This window comes from Capra hircus, chromosome 1 (genome assembly GCF_001704415.2).
Source record: "Capra hircus breed San Clemente chromosome 1, ASM170441v1, whole genome shotgun sequence".
Taxonomy (NCBI): domain Eukaryota; kingdom Metazoa; phylum Chordata; class Mammalia; order Artiodactyla; family Bovidae; genus Capra; species Capra hircus.
This window is the reverse complement of record NC_030808.1, coordinates 153,195,876-153,216,468: the sequence shown is the minus strand read 5'-3', so window position 1 is coordinate 153,216,468 and position 20,593 is coordinate 153,195,876. Positions and strand designations below refer to the sequence as shown.

Sequence of the window (20,593 nt, the reverse complement as noted above, 5' to 3'; positions counted from 1 at the left end):
CTGTACCGTAAAGGCGGTGAGCAGAGCCATCTATTTGCTACTTATTTTGTCGTTGCGAGTAAGATGCATGTCTCTCATCCTGATGGCTGTTTTGGTTTTGCTTGTGAGGTCTGTCGGAAGTCAGGCACTGAGGGTCACTGTGTGTGTCCATCTATCTGTCTTCTTGTGACTGCTGGACAGTGCAGGCAGTTTCTGAACTCCACTGTGACTTGGGGCGTTCTGGATTTGTCTCCCTTCCCTTCCGGATGAAGAAGAGCTCACATTCCTGCGTGAACTGCCCTTTTAAAGGAATTGTCCTTTATACCAGTGAGCATTTTTCATGTCTGTTGCCGTAACCAAACACCGTGGGCTGGGTGGCTTGAGCAATGGACGTTTATTTTCTCATGGTTCAGGAGGCTGCACACCCACGGTCAGGGGGCTGCAAGTTCTGTTTCCGGTGAGGTCCCCTTTCCTGACTTGCAGATGGCCACCTCTGTGTCCTATAGCCCTTCCTCTGCACACGGTTGGGGCTTGGGGGGGGGACGCTCCTGTGTCTCTTCCTCTTCTTCTAAGGACTCCAGGCCTGTTGGACTAGGGCCTACCCTTATGATGTCACTGAACCTTAACTATCCCGGAAAAGATCTGTCTCCAAATATAGTCACTTTAGCGATCCGAGCATCAACGTCTGAGTTGGGAGTGGGGTTGGGGACAGAGGTCAGTCCAGGAGGGTGTGACGGAGCAGTGATTTGTACAGTACTGACCGGCAGGAACTCTGTCCCCACTCCCCCTTCACAGATATGAGGACAGGCCCCTGAAAGGGTCATTTTCCTTTTCCAACACAGCATGGGCCCAACCACCTGCTTCTGAGTCCATTCCTCTATTCCACACAGCCCTTCATCTAAGGGAATCAGGGCATTTAGGAGCCATTTACTAAATGCAGCTCCTTGAAGGTCTTCTGCAGGGGCGAGGACCCCGGGTGTATTTTCTTGACATTCTCATTGCCTGAGGCAGTTCTGCATCGTTTCGTATGTGTGATGTACAGAACTCAGAACCTTACCATTGATATGCCCAAGGAAACGTTTTCAGTGGTAAATCATTCGAAAAAAGTCCCCCTTCCCCCAGGCTTCACCTGACGAGAGCGTCCTGTGCTCGGCACGCACGCCACGCAGTTGCCAAGGAGCCAGCGCCTGTGGACCTGGTCTGCGAGCCCAGAGCTGCGGTGTCCCACCCAGCCCCCCTTCTGAATAGTCTCTCTTCCCTCCATATCGTTTTCTCCTAAAAACTGTCCCTGAATGACTGCGTTTCCTCCCCTCCCTGAATCCGTTCTCCCCAGTGCCTCCTGATGCTGAAGCGTGAAAAGGAAGGTAAACGTGCGAAATCAAATGGTGATTGCTAACAATAGATTTGGGCTCATAAAATCAAGGATATTATTCAAAACTGCGAGGTAAATGAGTCTCATTCATTCTGATGGGGCTAGACTCTACGGCTGTGTGTGCCTTCTTCAATTAACATGCTGAAAAGATGTTCTGATTGGGATTATTAATGAATGCAGTGAACATTTTTGCTGTTTGTGAGGCTTCTGCCACAGACGGTTTACAGCAACCACCACCCCCCGCCCCCTGCTTTTTCTTTCTCCACAGATTCCTTGCACGACTTGACAGATGGAGTGTTCATCTTTGAAGCTGTTTCCACAGAAGACAGCAGAGCCGCGCAGGGCTACGACGCTATTGTAGTCGAACAGTGGACGGTTCTGGATGTAAGTGTGGGGCTTGGCTGTGATGCTTTTTTGTTTGGACCGCGGTGGTTTTATCCGCTCACTCCTCCGAGCGAGGCTGCCCCTCGATAGCAGTTGGACGGCTGGACACCCCCAGGACCCCTGTTGTCCGTGGGGACCCTCCTGTGCCCCCCAAGGTTGGGGAGGGGCCCCCACTTTTCCCTTTCGGTAGAAAACACACATCATGTGTGCCAGACCACTGGGCAGAAAAGATACCTCTTCACTCGTCTGAAAGGTCTAAGTGACGTAAGTGAGGTAGACACATGGGTTGTGGACCCCGTAATAAGGAGAGCGGCATCATCACTGGAGCATGACCCTCTGGGCCCCCTCTGACAGGGGCCACAGAAATTCATACACCAGAACAGGAGTATACGCGCCTGTGCTCTGAACCATCACGGTGAGTCTGAGTGAGTGCTGTGACGGCTCCCGTTTTACAGATGAGGAGACCGAGGCGCCGAGCGGTTAGGCCCCTGGCCCATTAGGTGCTAAAGGACGGCTTCGGCATGTTGACCCGGAAGGCCAGCAATCTGGGCTCTGGGCAGAGGAATTCCTCAAGCTGTGTTCTGCTGGGGTTTGGGAAGAGGTGGGACATTTCTGAGGTTTGCTGGTGTAGATTTTAAAGCTGTGAAACCGTGGATGTTTTAGACCCGTCTCTCGCCCACCCAGCACCTGGGGTGATTGAAGCTAGGGGACTGCTGTCTGAATGCTCTCGAGCCACCTTTGGAGCACACCGGGTCGGTGGGCTCGGGGGCTCCGCCAGACAGGACCACCTGTGCCACAGACGAGGAAGCGGCTCTCTGTGAGGAGTGAGGGCACGGGGACCTGCCAGCCCTGTGCCAGCTGGCGGCCAGCCCCCGGGCACTGTCGCTCCCAGCCCTTCAGCCTGCAGCCGTCCTGAGCAGAGCTTCTGGGGGCAGCCTGCCTTGGAGCCAGGATGGGCAGTAACTGCTCGCAGGTGTGGCAGAACAGAGTCCACGGACAAGCTGTGATGATCAGAAATGGGAATCCCAGCATCACAGCAACGGGCCAGTCAGGCTGGGGACCGAGAGTCCCGCGGTCCTAGGTGGAGAGGAAGGTGAGGAGTGGGTGGTGGCCTGGTCTGCCGCCCCCTCCACCAGGGACCCCCACCTGACCTGGGTCCCCGTGGGCCTCCATGCACCTGACCGGAAATGGGGTGCCAAGGAAGTGAGATGCTTGAGAATGAGAGTCCAGTGTGGGCAGTTCATGGCCCCGCCCCACGTGGGGACCCTCCTCAGCTGTGAGACTGCAGTCCGTTCACCCAGCCCGCCTCCGGGGGTGGGTGCAGGCTCTGGGGTGGTGGGACAGAGCGGGCGGCAGGTGGGCGATCTCAAGGACCATCCAGACGGGCCCGAGCTGGCCACCCGCCGCCGCGTGCTGCAGCTCAATGGGACATGGGCTGTGTTGGCAACTGAGGCGTGGCTACCGCAGAAACACGTGCGCGATTTTGCACATGCGCGGTTGGCGGCAGCGCCGCGGGGACCCTTCTCCACCCATTAAAATGGCTATTAAAGGCGGACTTTGGTGGCTCAGACGGTAAAGCATCTGCCTACAATGCGGGAGACCCGGGTTCAATCCCTGGGTCAGGAAGATCCTCTGGAGAAGGAAATGGCAACCCGCTCCAGTACTCTTGCCTGGAAAATCCCATGGACAGAGAAGCCTGGTAGGCTACAGTCCATGGGGTTGCAAAGAGTCGGACATGACTGAGCGACTTCACTTTTGCGGTTTCCTCAGGAAAGATGGCTAGATGGCAGTGATCCAGAACTGCCTATGAAAGTGGTTCTCAGAGTGTGGTTCCGGGGTCAGCAGTGGCAGCAGCCCTTGATGAGGTGTTAGAAACGCAGATGCTCCGGCCCCACCCTGGACCCAGCAAATCGAAGCCCTGGTGATGGGCCCAATTGTGTGTTGCTGCTGCTGCTGTTGTTGCAGAGGGTGGGGTGGGCTTCCCTGGTAGCTCAGCAGGTAAAGAATCCGCCTGCAATGCGGGAGACTCTGGTTTGATTCCTGGGTCAGGAAGATCCGCTGGAGAAGGGATAGGCTACCCACTCCAGTATTCTTCGGCTTCCCTGGTAGCTCACATGGTAAAGAATCTGCCTACAACGCAGGAGACCTGAGTTCAAGGTCTGGGAAGATCCCCTGGAGGAGAGCGTGGCAACCCACTCCAGTCTTCTTGCCTGGAGAATGCCATGGACGGAGGAGCCTGGCAGGCGATAGTCCATGGGTCGCACAGAGTCAGGCACAAGTGAAGTGACTTAGCACACATGCACACCGGGTCTCAGCTGTGGGGTGTGGGATCCAGTTCCCTGACCAGGGATTGAATGCAGTCCCCTGCTTTGGGAGCATGGAGTCTTAGCTACTGGACCATCAGGGACGTCCCGCCATTAGAGTTATAACAAGCCCTCAAAGTGATTCTGAAGCTCACTCAGTTCTAAAGAACCAATGTCTGAAAGACCAGTATAGACGCTCCTTTCTCCAGAAGTCTATGGTAATGTGATATTTGATGCGAAGGGTGATGGGAAAAGCACCCCAATGATTCGTCTTTCTTCAGCGTTTGCAGTATTGAAATTTCAAAATGTGACCTTGATGTGTAACTGGAGGGAATGCCTACAGTCTGAAATATCTGCAGGAGGGGGATTTGGTTATAAACTTAAATAAGGACACAGTTGTCTTTTCTTCCCCCTTGTCCATTTTTAAAATTATTATTATTTTTTTGATTGAAGTATAGTTGATTTACAATGTCATGTTAGTTTCAGGTGTATAGCAGAGTGATTCAGTTTTATGTATATTCAGTTCAGTTCAGTTCAGTTCAGTCGCTCAGTCTTTTCCAAGTCTTTGCAACCCCATGAATCACAGCACGCCAGGCCTCCCTGTCCATCACCAACTCCTGGAGTCCACGCAAACCCAAGTCCATCGAGTTGGTGATGCCATCCAACCATCTCATCCTCTGTCGTCCCCTTCTCCTCCTGCCCTCAATCTTTCCCAGCATCAGGGTCTTTTCCAGTGAGTCAGCTCTTCGCATCAGGTGGCCAAAGCACTGGAGTTTCAGCTGCAACATCAGTCCTTCCAATGAACACCTAGGACTGATCTCCTTTTTGATGGACTGGTTGGATCTCCTTGCAGTCCAAGGGACTCTCAAGAGTCTTCTCCAACACCACAGTGCAAAAGCATCAATTCTTCCACGCTCAGCTTTCTTTATAGTCTAACTCTCACATTCATACATAACCAGTGGAAAAACCATAGCCTTGACTAGACGGACCTTTGTTGGCAAAGTAATGTCTCTGCTTTTTAATATGCTGTCTAGGTTGGTCATAACTTTCCTTCCAAGAAGTAAACATCTTTTAATTTCATGGCTGCAATCACCATCTGCAGTGATTTTGGAGCCCAGAAATAAAGTCAGCGACTGTTTCCGCTGTTTCCCCATCTATTTCCCATGAAGTGATGGGACCAGATGCCATGATCTTCGTCTTCTGAATGTTGAGCTTTAATCCAACTTTTTCACTCTCCTCTTTCACTTTCATCAAGAGGCTTTTTAGTTCTTCTTCACTTTCTGCCATAAGGGTGGTGTCATCTGCATATCTGAGGTGATTGATATTTCTCCCGGCAGTCTTGATTCCAGCTTGTGGTTTCTTCAGCCCAGCGTTTCTCATGATGTACTCTGCATATGAGTTAAATAATCAGGATGACAATATACAGCCCTGACGTACTCCTTTTCCTATTTGGAACCAGTCTGTTGTTCCATGTCCAGTTCTAACTGTTGCTTCCTGACCTGCATATAGGTTTCTCAAGAGACAGGTCAGGTGGTCTGGTATTCCCATCTCTTTCAGAATTTTCCACAGTTTCTTGTGATCCACACAGTCAAAGGCTTTGGCATAGTCAATAAAGCTGAAATAGATGTTTTTCTGGAACTCTCTTGCTTTTTCCATGATCCAGCGGATGTTGGCAATTTGATCTCTGGTTCCTCTGCCTTTTCTAAAACCAGCTTGAACATCTGGAAGTTCACAGTTCACATATTGCTGAAGCCTGGCTTGGAGAATTTTGAGCATTACTTCACTAGCATGTGAGATGCGTGCAATTGTGCGGTAGTTTGAGCATTCTTTGGCATTGCCTTTCTTTGGAATTGGAATGAAAACTGACCTTTTCCAGTCCTGTGGCCACTGCTGAGTTTTCCAAACTTGCTGGCATATTGAGTGCAGCACTTTCACAGCATCATCTTTCAGGGTTTGAAATAGCTCCACTGGAATTCCATCACCTCCACTAGCTTTGTTCGTGGTGATGCTTCCTAAGGCCCACTTGACTTCACATTCCAAGATGTCTGGCTCTAGATGAGTGATCACATCTGGGTCGAGAAGGTCTCTTTTGTACAGTTCTTCTGTGTATTCTTGCCACCTCTTAATATCTTCTGCTTCTATTAGGTCCAGACCACTTCTGTCCTTTATATTCTATACACTTTATGTATACTTTTCATGTTCTTTTCCTTTATAGGCTTACAGAATGTAGTTCTCACAGTTGGTCCTTGTTAGTCCCAAACCCCTCCCCTTTAGTAACCATGTTTGTTTTCTATGTCTGTGGGTCTATTTTTGTTTTGTAAATAAATTTATTTGTGTCTTTTTAAAGATTGCACATATAAGTGATATCACATTTGTCTTTGGCTTACTTCAGTTAGTATGATAATCTCTAGGTCCATCCATGTTGCTGCAAATGGCATCATTTCATCTTTTTTTGTGGCTGGGTGATATACCACCGAATGTACATGCACATCGTCTTTATCCATTCATCTGTCAGCAGATGCTCACCTTTGTTTTCCAAGCCACCCGGAAGTTGCTTCTTGCATTGTGCCAAAGGGTAGACCAGTGTTTCTCAAAACTGGGCTTGTATCAGAATCACTTGGAACGCTTTTTAAAAGACAGACATCCAGACTGTTGCCTAGAGTTCCCCACTTCCACCAGCTGTGAGAATCGGCCCCCGCTTGCAGGAGCCACGTGTGTGCAGGTCTTACCGGCGCCGCCCAGCAGGGTCCAGTCCGGGTGGCCTTGCCTCTGACCCAGCGGTCAGAAGAGCTCTGTCAGCCTTGCCGCAGCCCCCAGACGTCTCCTGCCCTGCACACACGTGCGGGCATCGTCCAGCTCCCTGACCGGGTCCTCCAGGCCCGGCCCCTTCCTCTCCTCCCCACCCTTTTGGCCTCTGGGGAGGACCTTTCCGTTCAAGCCTGGGCAGGGCCCTCTTGGCTCGTGGTTGGCCCTGCTTGTCTGGCAGCCGCTGTCCTGCGGGAAGCTCCCAGGGCTCTAACCGCAGAAGACCTCTGAGCAGCTCTTTCTCTTCTCAGAGCTGCGACTGGCTTGTCCTTATCCGGCCCCTTTACTCCTGGACACGCTGATTCCTCAAACCCTGGGTGCAGGCATGCCTTTCTAATTCAGCCACGTCTTCCTGGCCTTCCTGTCTCTCTCTCTCCCTCTATACACACACACACACACACACACACACACACGCACACACGCACACATGCACACACTTTCATAAGGAAACGTACATGGCTGTTCACAGCTCTACAGACAGCGTAGTAGGTTGCAAAGAGAATGTGGATTCTAGAGTCTCCCCTGGGTAGGCATCCTGCCCTTTTATTTCCTGCCGACTGAGTGTGAGAAGGAAACCGCCCCCCCCCCCGCCCCGTCTGCTTCTCCATTTTTCACTTGTGCAAATGAAGACACCAGTAACCACCTCTCAAAGCCCGATGAGAATGAAAAGAGATAATGGATTTAAAAGTGGTGAATGTTTATAGTAAGTAAATAGGGCTTGCTTTCTTCAGTCACCTGGGATCTTCAGATAGAAAGGTCCTTGGCCTGTTGTGTTAACCTCGTCCTAAAAGCACAGAGGAGGCTGGACTAGGGAACGTGTGGAGTCAGAGGCCAATATAATAATTGCATTAGTGTCGGTTGGAAACCCCCGGCCTAAGATTAAAGGCAGCTGTGAACGGGACAAAAGCCCATCCAGAGGGCATTTAGGATGTGTGCTTTCTTTATGTTCTTTGAGCTGACTTAATTTACAGTCTGGCGTGTGAGCAGAGGGGGTAGTTCTTCGAGAGGAAAGGGAGATGGTGCAGACAAACAGGTGAAGAGGCAGAGGCGAGCGGTGGGCTCCCCTGTGCCACGGCCTTCAGCCTGCCCGCCCGCCAGAGCCGCGGGGCCAGGCGCTCGGGGGCCGTGGAGCCTTCTGCATCCGCAGCCCTCTCTCCTGCAGTGTCTGCGAGCTTCTTGTGAAACCTGCCACCAGAACCAAACATAACACAGTAGGGGGAGCACCTTGAGCCGACACAGTTGGTGTGGGAGCTGGTGGGTAAGTGAAAAAGTCATGCAAAAGAGCGGAAGAATTATCATATTCAGAGGGAAGGGCTGGGAGTGTGGGAGTGCAGACGCAAACTAGCATATGTAGGAGGGATAAGCAGCAAGCTCCTACCGTACAGCATAGGGAATTAGAGTCAATATCCTGTGATAAACCGCAATGAAAAAGCGTATGAAAAGGGATATATATATATATATGTGCAACTGAGTCACTTTGCTAGACAGCAGAAATTAGCACAACATTGTAAATCAACTCTAACGCAATTTTAAAGAAAGAAAAAATCGTATTCACATCTTATCCAGTTTCGTATAAAATATGGAAGCACCCATCCGTGCGCCAGTCTTTTGGAGTTTGGGGTCTGCTGGTTAGAATTCTGCTTCATCCTTCTTTTAAAAACCAAAGTGTGCCGTACCCCAGAGCCAGCGTCAGTGTCTTTAACGTGCAGCAGAGGGCCCTGACTGCAGAATCTTTCTGCTTCTGCTTTTTCCTGGTCTTGTCCAGCTCCACCCCTCCCCCACCTCTCCCCACCCACCCCGGACAGTGGCCACAGTTGTTGTTTCTTATCCAGCTGTCCTTTGTCAGGTCTCTTCAAAGCGTTCTACCTAGTTTTCCTGGAAACAACTTTTGTTGCACTTCCTATCCACTTTAAATAATTTAAATTAAGACACGGAGCTGTGGTAACGGGTCTGACTGACCTGCACAGGTGTGGGAACACAGCAGGCTCACCTGGAAGTGCTCAGCTGTGCAGCGTCCGGGATCTGAAGGGCCTCGTGGAGAGCCGCCTGCCTCCTGGGCTTCTCGTCTCGTGCAGCTGGAGACGGGATGGGCTTTGGGGTCCTCCATTCAGTTCAGTTCAGTTCAGTTCAGTCGCTCAGTCGTGTCCGACTCTTTGTGACCCCATGGACCGCAGCACTCCAGGCCTCCCTGTCCATCACCGACTCCCAGAGTTTACTCAAACTCATGTCCATCGAGTTGGTGATGCCATCCAGCCATCTCATCCTCTGTCGTCCCCTTCTCCTCCTGCCCTCAATCTTTCCCAGCATCAGGGTCTTTTCTAATGAGTCAGCTCTTCGCATCAGGTGGCCATAGTATTGGAGTCTCAGCTTCAGCATCCGTCCTTCCAATGAACACCCAGGACTGGTCTCCTTTAGAATGGACTGGTTGCATCTCCTTGCAGTCCAAGGGACTCTCAAGAGTCTTCTCCAACACCACAGTTCAAAAGCATCAATTCTTTGGCGCTCAGCCTTCTTTATGGTCCAGCTCTCACATCCATCCATGCCCACTGGGACTCCCCCGTTAGAGCCCCTGAATCCCTGTAGGTTTCATCCCGGGCGGTGCTGTCCTCAAGGGTCTCTCCTTCCTCTGCCTGTAGGTTCGATCTGCTGTTGAATTGCCTCCACGGCATCTCCTCCCTTTGGTTTCTGCCCTTTTTCCAGCCTGCTGAGACATTTGTGATCAGGATAGTATCCTACATCTGGGGATCTTCCCAGCTCGGGCTTCTCTGAGCCTTTCCTATGTCAGGCTGCTCCCACCTGCCTGGACTCAGGCAGACTGGCTGGAGGCCTCAACCCTTCAGCGTGCTGCGGGAACCTCTCCTTGGTAACCCCCGCCCCGTCTGCAGAGGTTCAAGATGGCCTGTCATTCCACCCAGCAGTCCCCACCCTGTCCCTGAAGGACTCAGGAGAGGCTTGATATGAGGCATTTCTGTAACTGAAACCCCTCTGGGGTACCCTCCACCCCCGTACGTCCCCCTGTTCTGCATGGACTTCTGCGGGCTTCTGAGGGCCCATCTCCTGTTTCCATGGGCTCCCAACCATCCCTCTAACGGTCCACACTGGGATTTGCCAGGGAGTAACAGCAATGCCTGCAGTATCCAGAATTCACCACCTTCTGCTTCAACAAGGACGCCAATATTTGTCCTTTTAAAACCATCTGGCTTTTTTTTTTTCTCTGCCACAGTTTCTCCAAGATAATTATTTTGGTTCTGAGATCATAGCCTTTAGTGCCAACAGCAGCAGATCTCGGCCTTGTTTCTGTGATACGGGAGATTTTCCCGTGGATGATTGCTGCCGAGAAAGGACCAGGCCTGCCCTCCCAGGCGGCAGTTCCACTGCGTCCCACCCAGAGCAAACCGCAGCTCAGCGGAGTCTGCCGGTGGCTGGGTGAGGGAGACGTCTCTCCTCCCAGCGTTCCCTTTGATCAAGTTCCGCACTTCCACTTCTGATAGTGACATGCCAGCGTGTGCTGAGCACTGCTTCCTTAAAATGGAATTCTTCTTGGCTTGATGAATTTTAAATTCATCATTAAAAACAATTGAGGTTGCTTTGGAAGTCAGGTTGCCAACCTCTGTGAAAAGTTTTCAACGCCCACTCCTACCCATGATTTGTGACATCCACACGTGACGTCCATCTCTTTTGGAAAAACACAGGCATTTGTTCACCAGAAGGCAGATAGATACCAGGACATGATTTCAGCATCATTAGTAACGGGCAAAAGGAAGTAAGGTGCGTGTCCATCAGCAGGGGAATGGTTAAATAGAGGATGGTGCCTCCTTACCTCCTTACCAGTCCATTCTGTATGAACTGACACGGAAGGAACTCCGGGAGATGCTGGTCACCGAGGAGACAAGTTGCAGGTTAACTGCGATGGTTACCTGTATGTGACAGCCTGGTCAGGCTGGGGCAGCCAGTGGTTCGGTCAAACACGCGTGTAGATGTTGCAGTGGAGTGTACGACTGATGTGCAGGTGAGGACACTGGGCCCTCCGTAATGTGCGTAGACCTCATCCAGCTGGTTGAGGACCTCAAAAGCGGGCCTGCCCTGCAGAGCTGGACTTGCCAGCCCCCAAGTCGTACAAGCCAGTTCCTCTAAATCAGTATCTCTGTCCGTCTGTCTGTCTGTCTGTCTAAAAGTCTGTCTCTGTTCTCTACCTGTTCTGCTGGTTCTGTCTCTCAGGAGAACCCTGACCGATACAGAGACACCCTCACCAGTGTGATACCTTTAATGGGGAAAAAAGCGTCACAAAATAATATAATGTATATTCTGTGGGAATATGCAGGCGCAGAGAAAGGCCTGGAAGGACTGCCATCAAGTTGGCGAGAGTGGTTACATATGACTGGGAATGGAAGGGCAGAAGGCGGCTTTACCCGTAATAGTTTATGTATAGAATTATTCATTCACTTGAGGAATCAAAAACTTGTTTTTAGAAGATAGCTAGTTCTGTATCCCCACAGCCTTTCTTCTCTGAGGTTTTGAGAGAGAGAGTGAAGTCGTTCAGTCGTGTCCGACTCTTTGCAACCTCATGGACTGTAGCCCACCAGGCTCCTCTGTCCATGGGATTTTCCAGGCAAGAATCCTGGAGTGGGTTGTCATTTCCTTCTCCAGGGGATCTTCCCAACCCAGGGATTGAACTTGGGTCTCCTGCATTGCAGGCAGACCCCTTATCATCTCAGCCACCAGGGAAGTGAGTAAGGTGTATTTAGCTGTATTTATTGAACCATTTTATACACCTAAGGCTTTAGGTGTATTTATTTTCTCCTTGTGGAAGAGAAAGTAAAATAGCAATTGAGTAATTCCACTTTCTATTGTCTTACCTGTATTTTCTCTTGTATAGCTTCTTGTTTTGAACAGAGTTTTTTATTCAAGTAGATTTACAAGGTTCCAGGTATATAGCAGAGTGGTTCAATCATTTATGTTACATTCTTTTTCAGATTCTTTTCCATTGTAAGTCACTGCGAGATATGAATACAGTTCCCTGTGCGGTGGAGTAGGACCTTGTTTATCTGTTTTAGATACAGTAATATGCATCTGCTAGTTCCAAACTCCTGATTTTTCCCTCTCTGTACGGCAGCCGTAAGTTTGTTTTCTACATCTTCGAATATACTTCTGTTTTGGAAATGGCTTCATTTGTACCATTTTTAGGTTCCACATATAAGTGATATCATATGATATTGCCACTGTCTGACTTCACTTGGTCTAGCAATTCTTATGTCCATTCATGCAGCTGCAGACAGCGTTGTTCCGTTCTGTTTTGTGGCTGAGCAGGTCCCACTGGGCTTCCCTGGTGACTCAGCGGCACAGAATACACCTGCCAGTGCAAGAGATGTGAGTTCAGCCCCTGGGCCGGGAAGACCCCCTGGAGAAGGACGTGCCGACCCACTCCAGGATTCCTGCCTGGGAGATCCCGTGCACAGAGGAGCCTGGCGGGCTGCAGTCCATGGGCTCACGAAAGAGTCTGACGCCGCTTAGTGGCTGCACAGCAGGTATCCCGTTGTATATATGCCCCACATCCGTATCCGCTCTTCTGTCTGTGGACCTGTAAGTTGCGGCTGTGACTTTTGCCCAGTGTGAATTGTGCTGCTGTGAACACTGGGATTGAATGTGATTTTAAAATGTGTGTGTATGTGTGTATGGATATTAGCTATGACAAACCTAGACAGCATATTCAAAAGCAGAGACATCACTTTCCTAATGGAGGTCTGTATAGTCAAAACTGTGGTTTTTCCAGTAGTCATGTAAGAGATGGACCATAAAGAAAGCTGAGCGCCAAAGAATTGATGCTTTCAAATTGTGTTGTTGGAGAAGACTCTTCAGAGTCCCTCGGACAGCAAGGAGATGAAACCAGTCTATCCTAAAGGAAATCAACCCTGAATATGCTGCTATATTCAGAGTATGTGCCTGAATATGATGCTGAAGCTGAAGCTCCAATACTTGGGCCACCTGATGCTGAGTCACAGGAGCTGACTCATTGGAAAAGGCCCTGATGCTGGGAAAGATTGAAGGCAGGAGGAGAAGGGGGCAACAGAGGATGAGGTGGCTGGGTGGCATCACCGACTCAATGCACATGAGTTTGAGCAAGCTCCAGGAGATAGTGAAGGACAGGGAGGCCTAGTGTGCTGCCGTCCATGGGGTTGCAAAGAGGTGGACACAACTTAGCGACTGAACGATGTGTATATATGTAGGTAGTCAAATGTACCCGATCTCACGCGAGACTTGACCTTCTTTCTCCTTTGTTGGCTTTGCCTCACTCTGCCGCTGTCTCTGGGGTCAGGTACTTCCCTTCTACCCTTTCAGTCTCCACAGACTGATCCATTCTCTTAGCTGCTTCCAGCTCTTGCTCTGGACTCACATGTCCACCTGGAGCCAGCCTCCCTTGGAGCACTTCTAGCCGTGGGGCCATATTAAACCTTCTGAACTTTCGAAATCCTTCTTCTTGACTCTGGAAAGGGCTTACAGTGCTCTTTGGCTGTAAGAGACTCGTCGGAAGACGGCTTAGTTTATATGGTCTGTGTTCCCTAAGTTAATTATTTTCTTCCCCAAATGATGGAGATCACATTTTAAAACAGTGACTTTAAAAAGCCACTCTCCGGTCACTGAGTCCTCTTTTCTTTTTTTTTGGCTGTGCCAAGAGGCTTGTGAGATCTTAGCTCAGGCCCTTGGCAATGCAAGGGCAGAGTCCTAACCACTGCACCACCAGGCAGGTCCCAAGGCCTGAGTCCTGAGTCCTGACTTCTGATCTGACTCTCACCCTGTGCTGGGAGGGTGGAGCCCAGGAGGGCCATGTGGTCCTCTCTCGTTCTTTTCAGGCAGGTGTTTTCCTCTGCCTCCTCCTCGTCAGCAGCAGGCTGGCGTGGAGGTCAGGAGTGTCACGTGGCTTGCAGCAACACAGAGACGAGGGGGGATTGGATTCGTGCGAGCCCTCTAGTTCCTAAGATGCGGCGGGCCCTCAGCGGAGGATTACTAGGAGTAAAAATAATTTAGGGTGAAGGGGATTTGTGGGCACAAAACGGAGAACCCTCAGGGAATCGGGGAACCCCAGAGGGTCAGAGTGAGTGACCGGCTCTTCGCTGCCCTGGGACGAGAATGCAGAGGCCCCAGCCTGTGGGGAGCCTCCAGGTGGGAAGGGCACTTCCTGCAGACACGCAGCAGGGTGTTCCGGGCCGGGTGGTGTCCTGCTAACAAGACGTTCGCGGGCAGAGCCGAGCTGACCAAGGCCCCTGGGCCCAGTGGGCTCCGGCGAGGTGGCCACAGTCAGGATGTGGATGAGCCGGGGGCGTTAGGAGGGGCTTCCTGCCGGAGGGACGAGGGGCGAAGCGGAGGAGAAGGCACGTCTGTTCCTTCTCGTCACCATTAGGAGACACAATGGACCCTGCGGTGTTCCTCTGGTCCCGTCTCGCTTCTGCTTCACTTCCTCTGTGTCTTCCCTGCCACCTGCCACTGGTACCCAAGCCTGGTGCTCGGGCAGGGGAGCCACCAGTGCCTGGAGGTTCAGATGCCCCTGGGGTGGTCCATCCCCGAGGCAGGGAGTGTGAAACCTGGGGTGGTCCATCCCCATGGGGGGGAGTGTGAAACCTGGAGAGGTCCATCCCCGAGGGGAGGAGTGTGAAACCCAGGGTGGTCCATCCCCGAGGGGGGTAGTGTGAAACCCAGGGTGGTCCATCCCCGAGGGGAGGAGTGTGAAACCCGGGGTGGTCCATCCCCGAGGGGAGGAGTGTGAAACCCAGGGTGGTCCATCCCCAAAGGGGGTAGTGTGAAACCCGGAGAGGTCCATCCCCGAGGGGGGGAGTGTGAAACCCGGGGTGGTCCATCCCCGAGGGGAGGAGTGTGAAACCCGGGGTGGTCCATCCCCAAGGGGGAGGAGTGTGAAACCCGGAGTGGTCCATCCCCAAGGGGAGGGGTCTGAAACCTGGAGAGATCCATCACTAAGAAGGGTAGGACTATGAAAGCCTGGCTGCCCGTCGTGGGGGACGTTTCTGAGCACAGCATACCCCAAGACGCCCGTGGGTCAGGCTGAGTTTCCGTTCAGGGGCTGCCGTGTCAGCTGTCCCCTTGCTCACTTCATCAGCTTCCCTTCCCCCTCGCTGGGACCCTTGCCTTTGCAGGAACTTGCAAGTAACTTTCGGGTCTGCTTACGCGGGATCTAGCCTAAGACAGACTGTGCCGTTTAAAAAATACCGTGTGATGATATGAATTGTGGTGCAAATTGAGATAAAGTTATTAAGGGTTTTATCATTTGAAACAAAACTCTTGCACTCCAAAAGCTTATACATTAAAAAAAAAAAAAAAAAAAGACCCTTCCTCCTACCTCTGGCCCTCCGCTCTCTAGCTCCTTTTCCCAGAGGCAGCTCTTCCCCGAGGTGCCCAGGGAGGGTGTGCACACGCAGACACGGGTAGTGGGCTGACCATGCCCCCCAGGGGTGTCAGGCTCTAAGCCCTGGAACCTGTACGTGTTAACCTCATTTGGAAAAAGCGTCTTTGCTGATGTGATCAGAGTTAAGGATCTTGGGGTGGGGGATGATTCTGGATTATATGCTGGGTCGTTCGACCAGTCTCATGGTACCTAATGGGAAGGAGGGTCAGGGGATGTGAAGAGAACTCAGAGAGTTGAAATGCTGGCCTTGAAGCTCGCAGGGACGCAGCCGCAAGCCCAGGAAGGAGCCGGCCATCCGCAGAGGGGAGAAACAGGAAACAGATCCCCGCTGGAGCCTCCAGAGGGGGCGTTGCCCTGCTGACACCGTGCTTCTGAGCGCCGATGCTGACCGTGGCCTCCAGCACTGGGAGACAAAACGTGTCTGTTGCTGTAAGCCACCAAGGTTGTGGTCACGTGTTAGAGCAGCCCTGGGAAATGGATACAGCACGCACAGACAGACCTGCAAAGGAGCCCCGGGGTGTGTACTTGCCGGGGCGTCTGTTGGGGGAGAATCTGCGGATGGCTGTGTGGTCCAGGCAAGCGCTGGGCTTGTGGGCTGAAGGGGACGAGGAGGGAATCTCTCATCAGAGAGCCCTGCGTCCAGCCTGCTGGCCCCGAAGTGATGCGTGTTTGGAGAAACGGACTGGAAAGAGGAAGGCAGACAGAAGCCTGGGGGAGCGGTCCCTAGGTGAGCAAGTAGGGGTGTTCTTTGCGAGTATCACTCAGGATGCTTTCCGCTGTCCGCGCTGAATGTCCGCCTGGCTGTGGCCGGGATGGGCGGGGTCTGTCATCGCGTTTCCCTGGGCAGGAAGTCTGGAGCAAGGCGGTGGCTGCAGAGTCAGCTGTTTCAGTGGCTTGGGGACATCACCAGGGACACGGGTGCTGTCACCTCCTGCGTCCTGCTCCTTGACGTGTCTGCCAGGCCTCCTCTCACGACCCCGACCCCCAGGCAGCTGCAGCAGATCCGAGCATCTCATGGGAACATGACGCCGATGGGGAAGAACGGGGCGTTTCCTGCCATGCGCCCTTTTTTATTAGCAAGCAAGACCTTTCCCAGGAACTCCCAAGCAGAATTTCCGTTGGGTCCTGTTGGCCAGGGTTGGGTCCCAGATGCAGGTCACTCTCAAGACCATGATGAGCTGGGGCTGGGGAGGGGCTGGGGACCTGGGCTATTGGCTTTGGAAGCCAGTGGTTTGCCACTGAGTGGGAACAGAAGGCAGGCACGCTCCTAGGAGTATTTTAAGGAAGACAGTTAAACTTGGACTTGGTGACAGCTTATGGAGTTGGGGGTTAAAAGGAAGAATTTGACTTTTCCTCTCTATCTGCACTTTTTTCTTCCATAAACTAGATGGCCCTACCTGTCCGATTCCCATATTTCACTTCCTGCTCACAGTTTAGTTATACACTAAGTTAGACTTTTTAAAAATGTATTCAACAAATAAATATGGAGTTCCTACTGTGTGTCAGCTGCTGTGAAACGTGATGAATGGTGGAAATTGAGGCAGAAGGATTGATTTCTTTAACCGAGGGGAGGGAAGTCATTAAAAATGAATGCCCACCCCCTGGCCTTTCCATGCCCGTAAATAACTTCTCTTCCTTGTCAAGCTTCCTGAGGGGTGGTGAGAGGCCCTAAATCACCAGGAACCTTTGAAGGCTGATGAGAGCGGAGGGGCAAGTGTGTGGTCTGGTGAAGACCCCAGGACACAGCAAGTTTAGAGCCTGGGTGCAAAGGAAAGGAGAGGGAAGGAAATCATCCCATTTTCAGAATCATGGGACAAGCGCAGTTTTTAAAAGTGGTATGCTTTAAGCCATCCCGTGCGTGCTGCAGAATCATAAAAAGGAGGCGACCCTCAGTGTGAAAATCACGAAAGGCTTTATCTTCAGGCTTTCTCGATGTGTTTGGAATTAGGAGGGTGGGAAGATGATTCTAGAAGATCTTTAAACACACACACACACGTGCACTGTATTGTCATATATTTCTGGAGGTCAGAAGTCCAGGTGAGCTCAACTGGTCTGCTCCTTCGGGTCTCATAAGTTTGAAATCAGGGGGTGGCAAGGCTGTGGTCCTTACTGGAGGCTTTGGTGGAAGGATCTGCTCCCAGGCCCATCCAGGTTGCTGGCCTGATCCAGCTCCTGGTGGTTATAGGACTGAAGGCCTTGCTTCCTTGCCGGCTGCCAGCCAAGGGCTGGTCTGTGCTCCGAGAACTGCCTGTGCGCTTTCTCACACAGTCCCCGTGGCCCTTCTGAGAATGTTTTAAATGCGCAGCCAGCCTGGGAGCCGCAAGTGAGCGCAGGGCAAATGCTTCTCTGAGAACTTAGTACATGAGGTTAGTGAGCGTAGCAGGTTGGCGAGCATTCTTCTAAGGGATCATTAAGCACTACTCCTTGGAATTTGTTCTTTTTAAGTCCAGTTGGCCCAGAATTTTAGGAAAACCAAATAAAAAGGAAGGGTCTATGAGGGGAGCGAACCGGTTGAGGGGCTACACTCTGTAAGAACACCTTTAACTGGGTGGAGGGTTTCCTCCGTGGGCCCCGGGTTGCCCTCCTGTGCCTCCTGCCCTTTCCGCATCTTGGTCAGCGTCCTGTGTAGAAGGTGGGGACCTCTGGGAGGCCGTGGAGCATACAGGGTGGCCGTCAGCATCCCAAGAACAGAGGTGCTCTTCAGCTCAGTTCAGCCGCTCAGTCGTGTCCGACTCTTTGCGACCCCATGAACTGCAGCACGGCAGGCCTCCCTATCCTTCACCAACTCCCGGAGTCCACCCAAACTCACGTTCATCGAGTTGGCGATGCCATCCAACCATCTCATCCTCCGTTGTCCCCTTCTTCTCCTGCCCTCAATCTTTCCCAGCATCAGGGTCTTTTCAAATGAGATGCTCTCAGACTCCACAAAAAAGCGTTTCAGTTGCACATGGAGTTGGGGGGAAGAATTGAGGGAACCCTTGAGAGTGAGGGGTGGGCATGATTCTGGATAACCTACCCATGGCAGTGGGTCCCAGAGCTGCTGTTTTCTGCATCTATCTGCTTCTCCATGTTGGGCTTCCAAATTAGATTTCATTGGCCTTTGTGGAAACTCTCTCACTCCTTCTTAAAAAAAAAAAGAAGAAGATGAAAGGAAAGAAACAAAACCAAAAAACCTTGAGAACTTCTTCTCTAGTCCAGCTTCGTTTTTGAGTAGGGTTTCCTGGCTTCTTAAACTCCTTCCAGTCTCATCATCTACTGGTTTATCAATGTTAGGTCAAAGCCAGTTCAATAAAATGCAATAGGATACATTTAAGTATGAAAAAAATCAATTGTATTTAAGTGCAAAAAAAAAAAAATCAATAATACAGAATGGAGAATACCTGATTTGAAAGCAGTCCTAGTGAATAAGTTTAATGCAGGTGAAGAGCATGCCCACTGCTCCCCTCTAGTACTCCAGTGCTCTGAACTAGGGCCCAGCGGGGTTCTCCAGATCCTGCCTGTTCACTTAAGTCCCTCCATCTGTGTCCTCTCCTGCCCTCTGCCAAGTCCCATCTGCACCCCAGTCTCCGCCTTTGTGATCTTCGCCCTTCCTGGTGCACCTCTTTGTGACGTCATCTGTGATGTCCTGGGCTGGATTTGTGTTCCCTTCCTTTTGGCACTTACCATGTTCCACCTTCCTTTCAGTTCAGTTCAGTTCAGTTGCTCAGTCGTGTCCAACTCTTTGCGACCCCATGAATCACAGCACGCCAGGCCTCCCTGTCCATCACCAACTCCTGGAGTTCACCCAAACTCATGTGCATTGAGTCGGTGATGCCATCCAACCATCTCATCCTCTGTCATCCCCTTCTCCTCCTGCCCCTAATCCCTCCCAGCATAAGGATCTTTTCCAATGAGTCAACTCTTCACATGAGGTGGCCAAAGTATTGGAGTTTCAGCTTTAGCATCAGCAGGTGGCTCAGACGGTAAAGCGTCTCTACAATGCAGGAGACCCAGGTTCAATCCCTGGGTTGGGAAGATCCCCTGGAGAAGGAAGTGGCAATCCACTCTAGTACTATTGCCTGGAAAATCCCATGGACAGAGGAGCCTGGTAGGCTACAGTCCACGGGGTCGCAAAGAGTCGGACACGACGAAGCGACTTCACTTTCACTTTCTTTCTTTCTACCAGTGAACACCCAGGGCTGATCTCCTTTAGGATGGACTGGTTGGACCTCCTTGCAGTCCAATGGACTCCCAAGAGTCTTCTCCAACACCACAGTTCAAAAGCATCAATTCTTTGTTGGTGCTCAGCTTTCTTTATAGTACAACTCTCACATCCATACATGACCACTGGAAAAACCAGAGCCTTGACTAGACAGACCTTTGTTGGCCAAGTAATGTCTCTGATTTTCAATATGCTATCTAGGTTGGTCATAACTTTCCTTCCAAAGAGTAAGCGTCTTTTAATTTCATGGCTGCAGTCACCATCTGCAGTGATTTGGGAGCCCCCAAAAATAAAGTCTGACACTGTTTCCCCAGCTATTTCCCATGAAGTGATAGGACCAGATGCCTTGATCTTTGTTTTCTGAATGTTGAGCTTTAAGCCAACTTTTTCACTCTCCATCTTTCGCTTTCATCCTTTAGAGTTATGTAATTTTTTAAAAAATACGTGTGTTATTGAAGCATAGTTGATTTATAATATTGCACAAGTTTCCGGTGGACAGCAAAATGATTCAGTTACAGGCATATGTGCGTTCTTTTTAGATACTCTCTCCTGTTATGGTTTATCATAGGGTGTTGAATGTGGTTCTCTGGGGCGCACAGTAGGACCTTGTTGTTCATCTGTCCTCTATGTGATCGTTTGCATCTGCTAATTCCAGCTCCTAATCCATCCCTCCCCTGACCCCACCTCCCTTTTGCCCCTTTGGGAACCGCATTCTGGTCTCTGTGTCCGTGAGTCTGTTTCTGCTTCATAGATAAGTTCGTTTCTGTCGTATTTTAGATTGCACATACAGGTGATGTCATATAGATGTCTTTCTCAGTGGCCCGACTTCACTTAGGATGATAATTTCTAGATCCATCCACGTTCTGGTTTTTCATTTGCTTTGCCTCAGTTTCCCAGGTAAACTGTGAGCTGCAGAGGGCATTGGTTCATTCTTCTTCGTGGCTGAGTAGTATTCCACTGTGTCTGTCCATGTATGTGGAGATGTAGCGTACATGCGTATCCATATATGCCATGTCTTCTTTATCCATTCATCTGAGAGTGGACGTTTAAGTTGCTTCCATGTCTTGGTTATTGTAAATGGTTCTGCTGTGAACACTGGGATGCGTGCATCTTCTCAAATGATCATTTTGTCTGGA

At 51.0% G+C, this 20,593-nt stretch overlaps 1 protein-coding gene across 2 annotated transcripts in view; it reads left to right on the top strand.

Moving 5' to 3' along the window:
* RFTN1 (raftlin, lipid raft linker 1) overlaps nucleotides 1–20,593 on the top strand; it is a 233,764-nt gene that overhangs the window by 182,946 nt on the left and 30,225 nt on the right. For both annotated transcript variants that reach the window (XR_001918539.1, XM_018053142.1), the window contains exon 7: nucleotides 1,620–1,735. Coding sequence is in view for 1 of the 2 variants with exons in the window: in XM_018053142.1 (XP_017908631.1) it covers nucleotides 1,620–1,735 (116 nt within the window). In the remaining variant the exon portion in view is untranslated. The remainder of the gene's footprint in view (nucleotides 1–1,619; nucleotides 1,736–20,593) is intronic.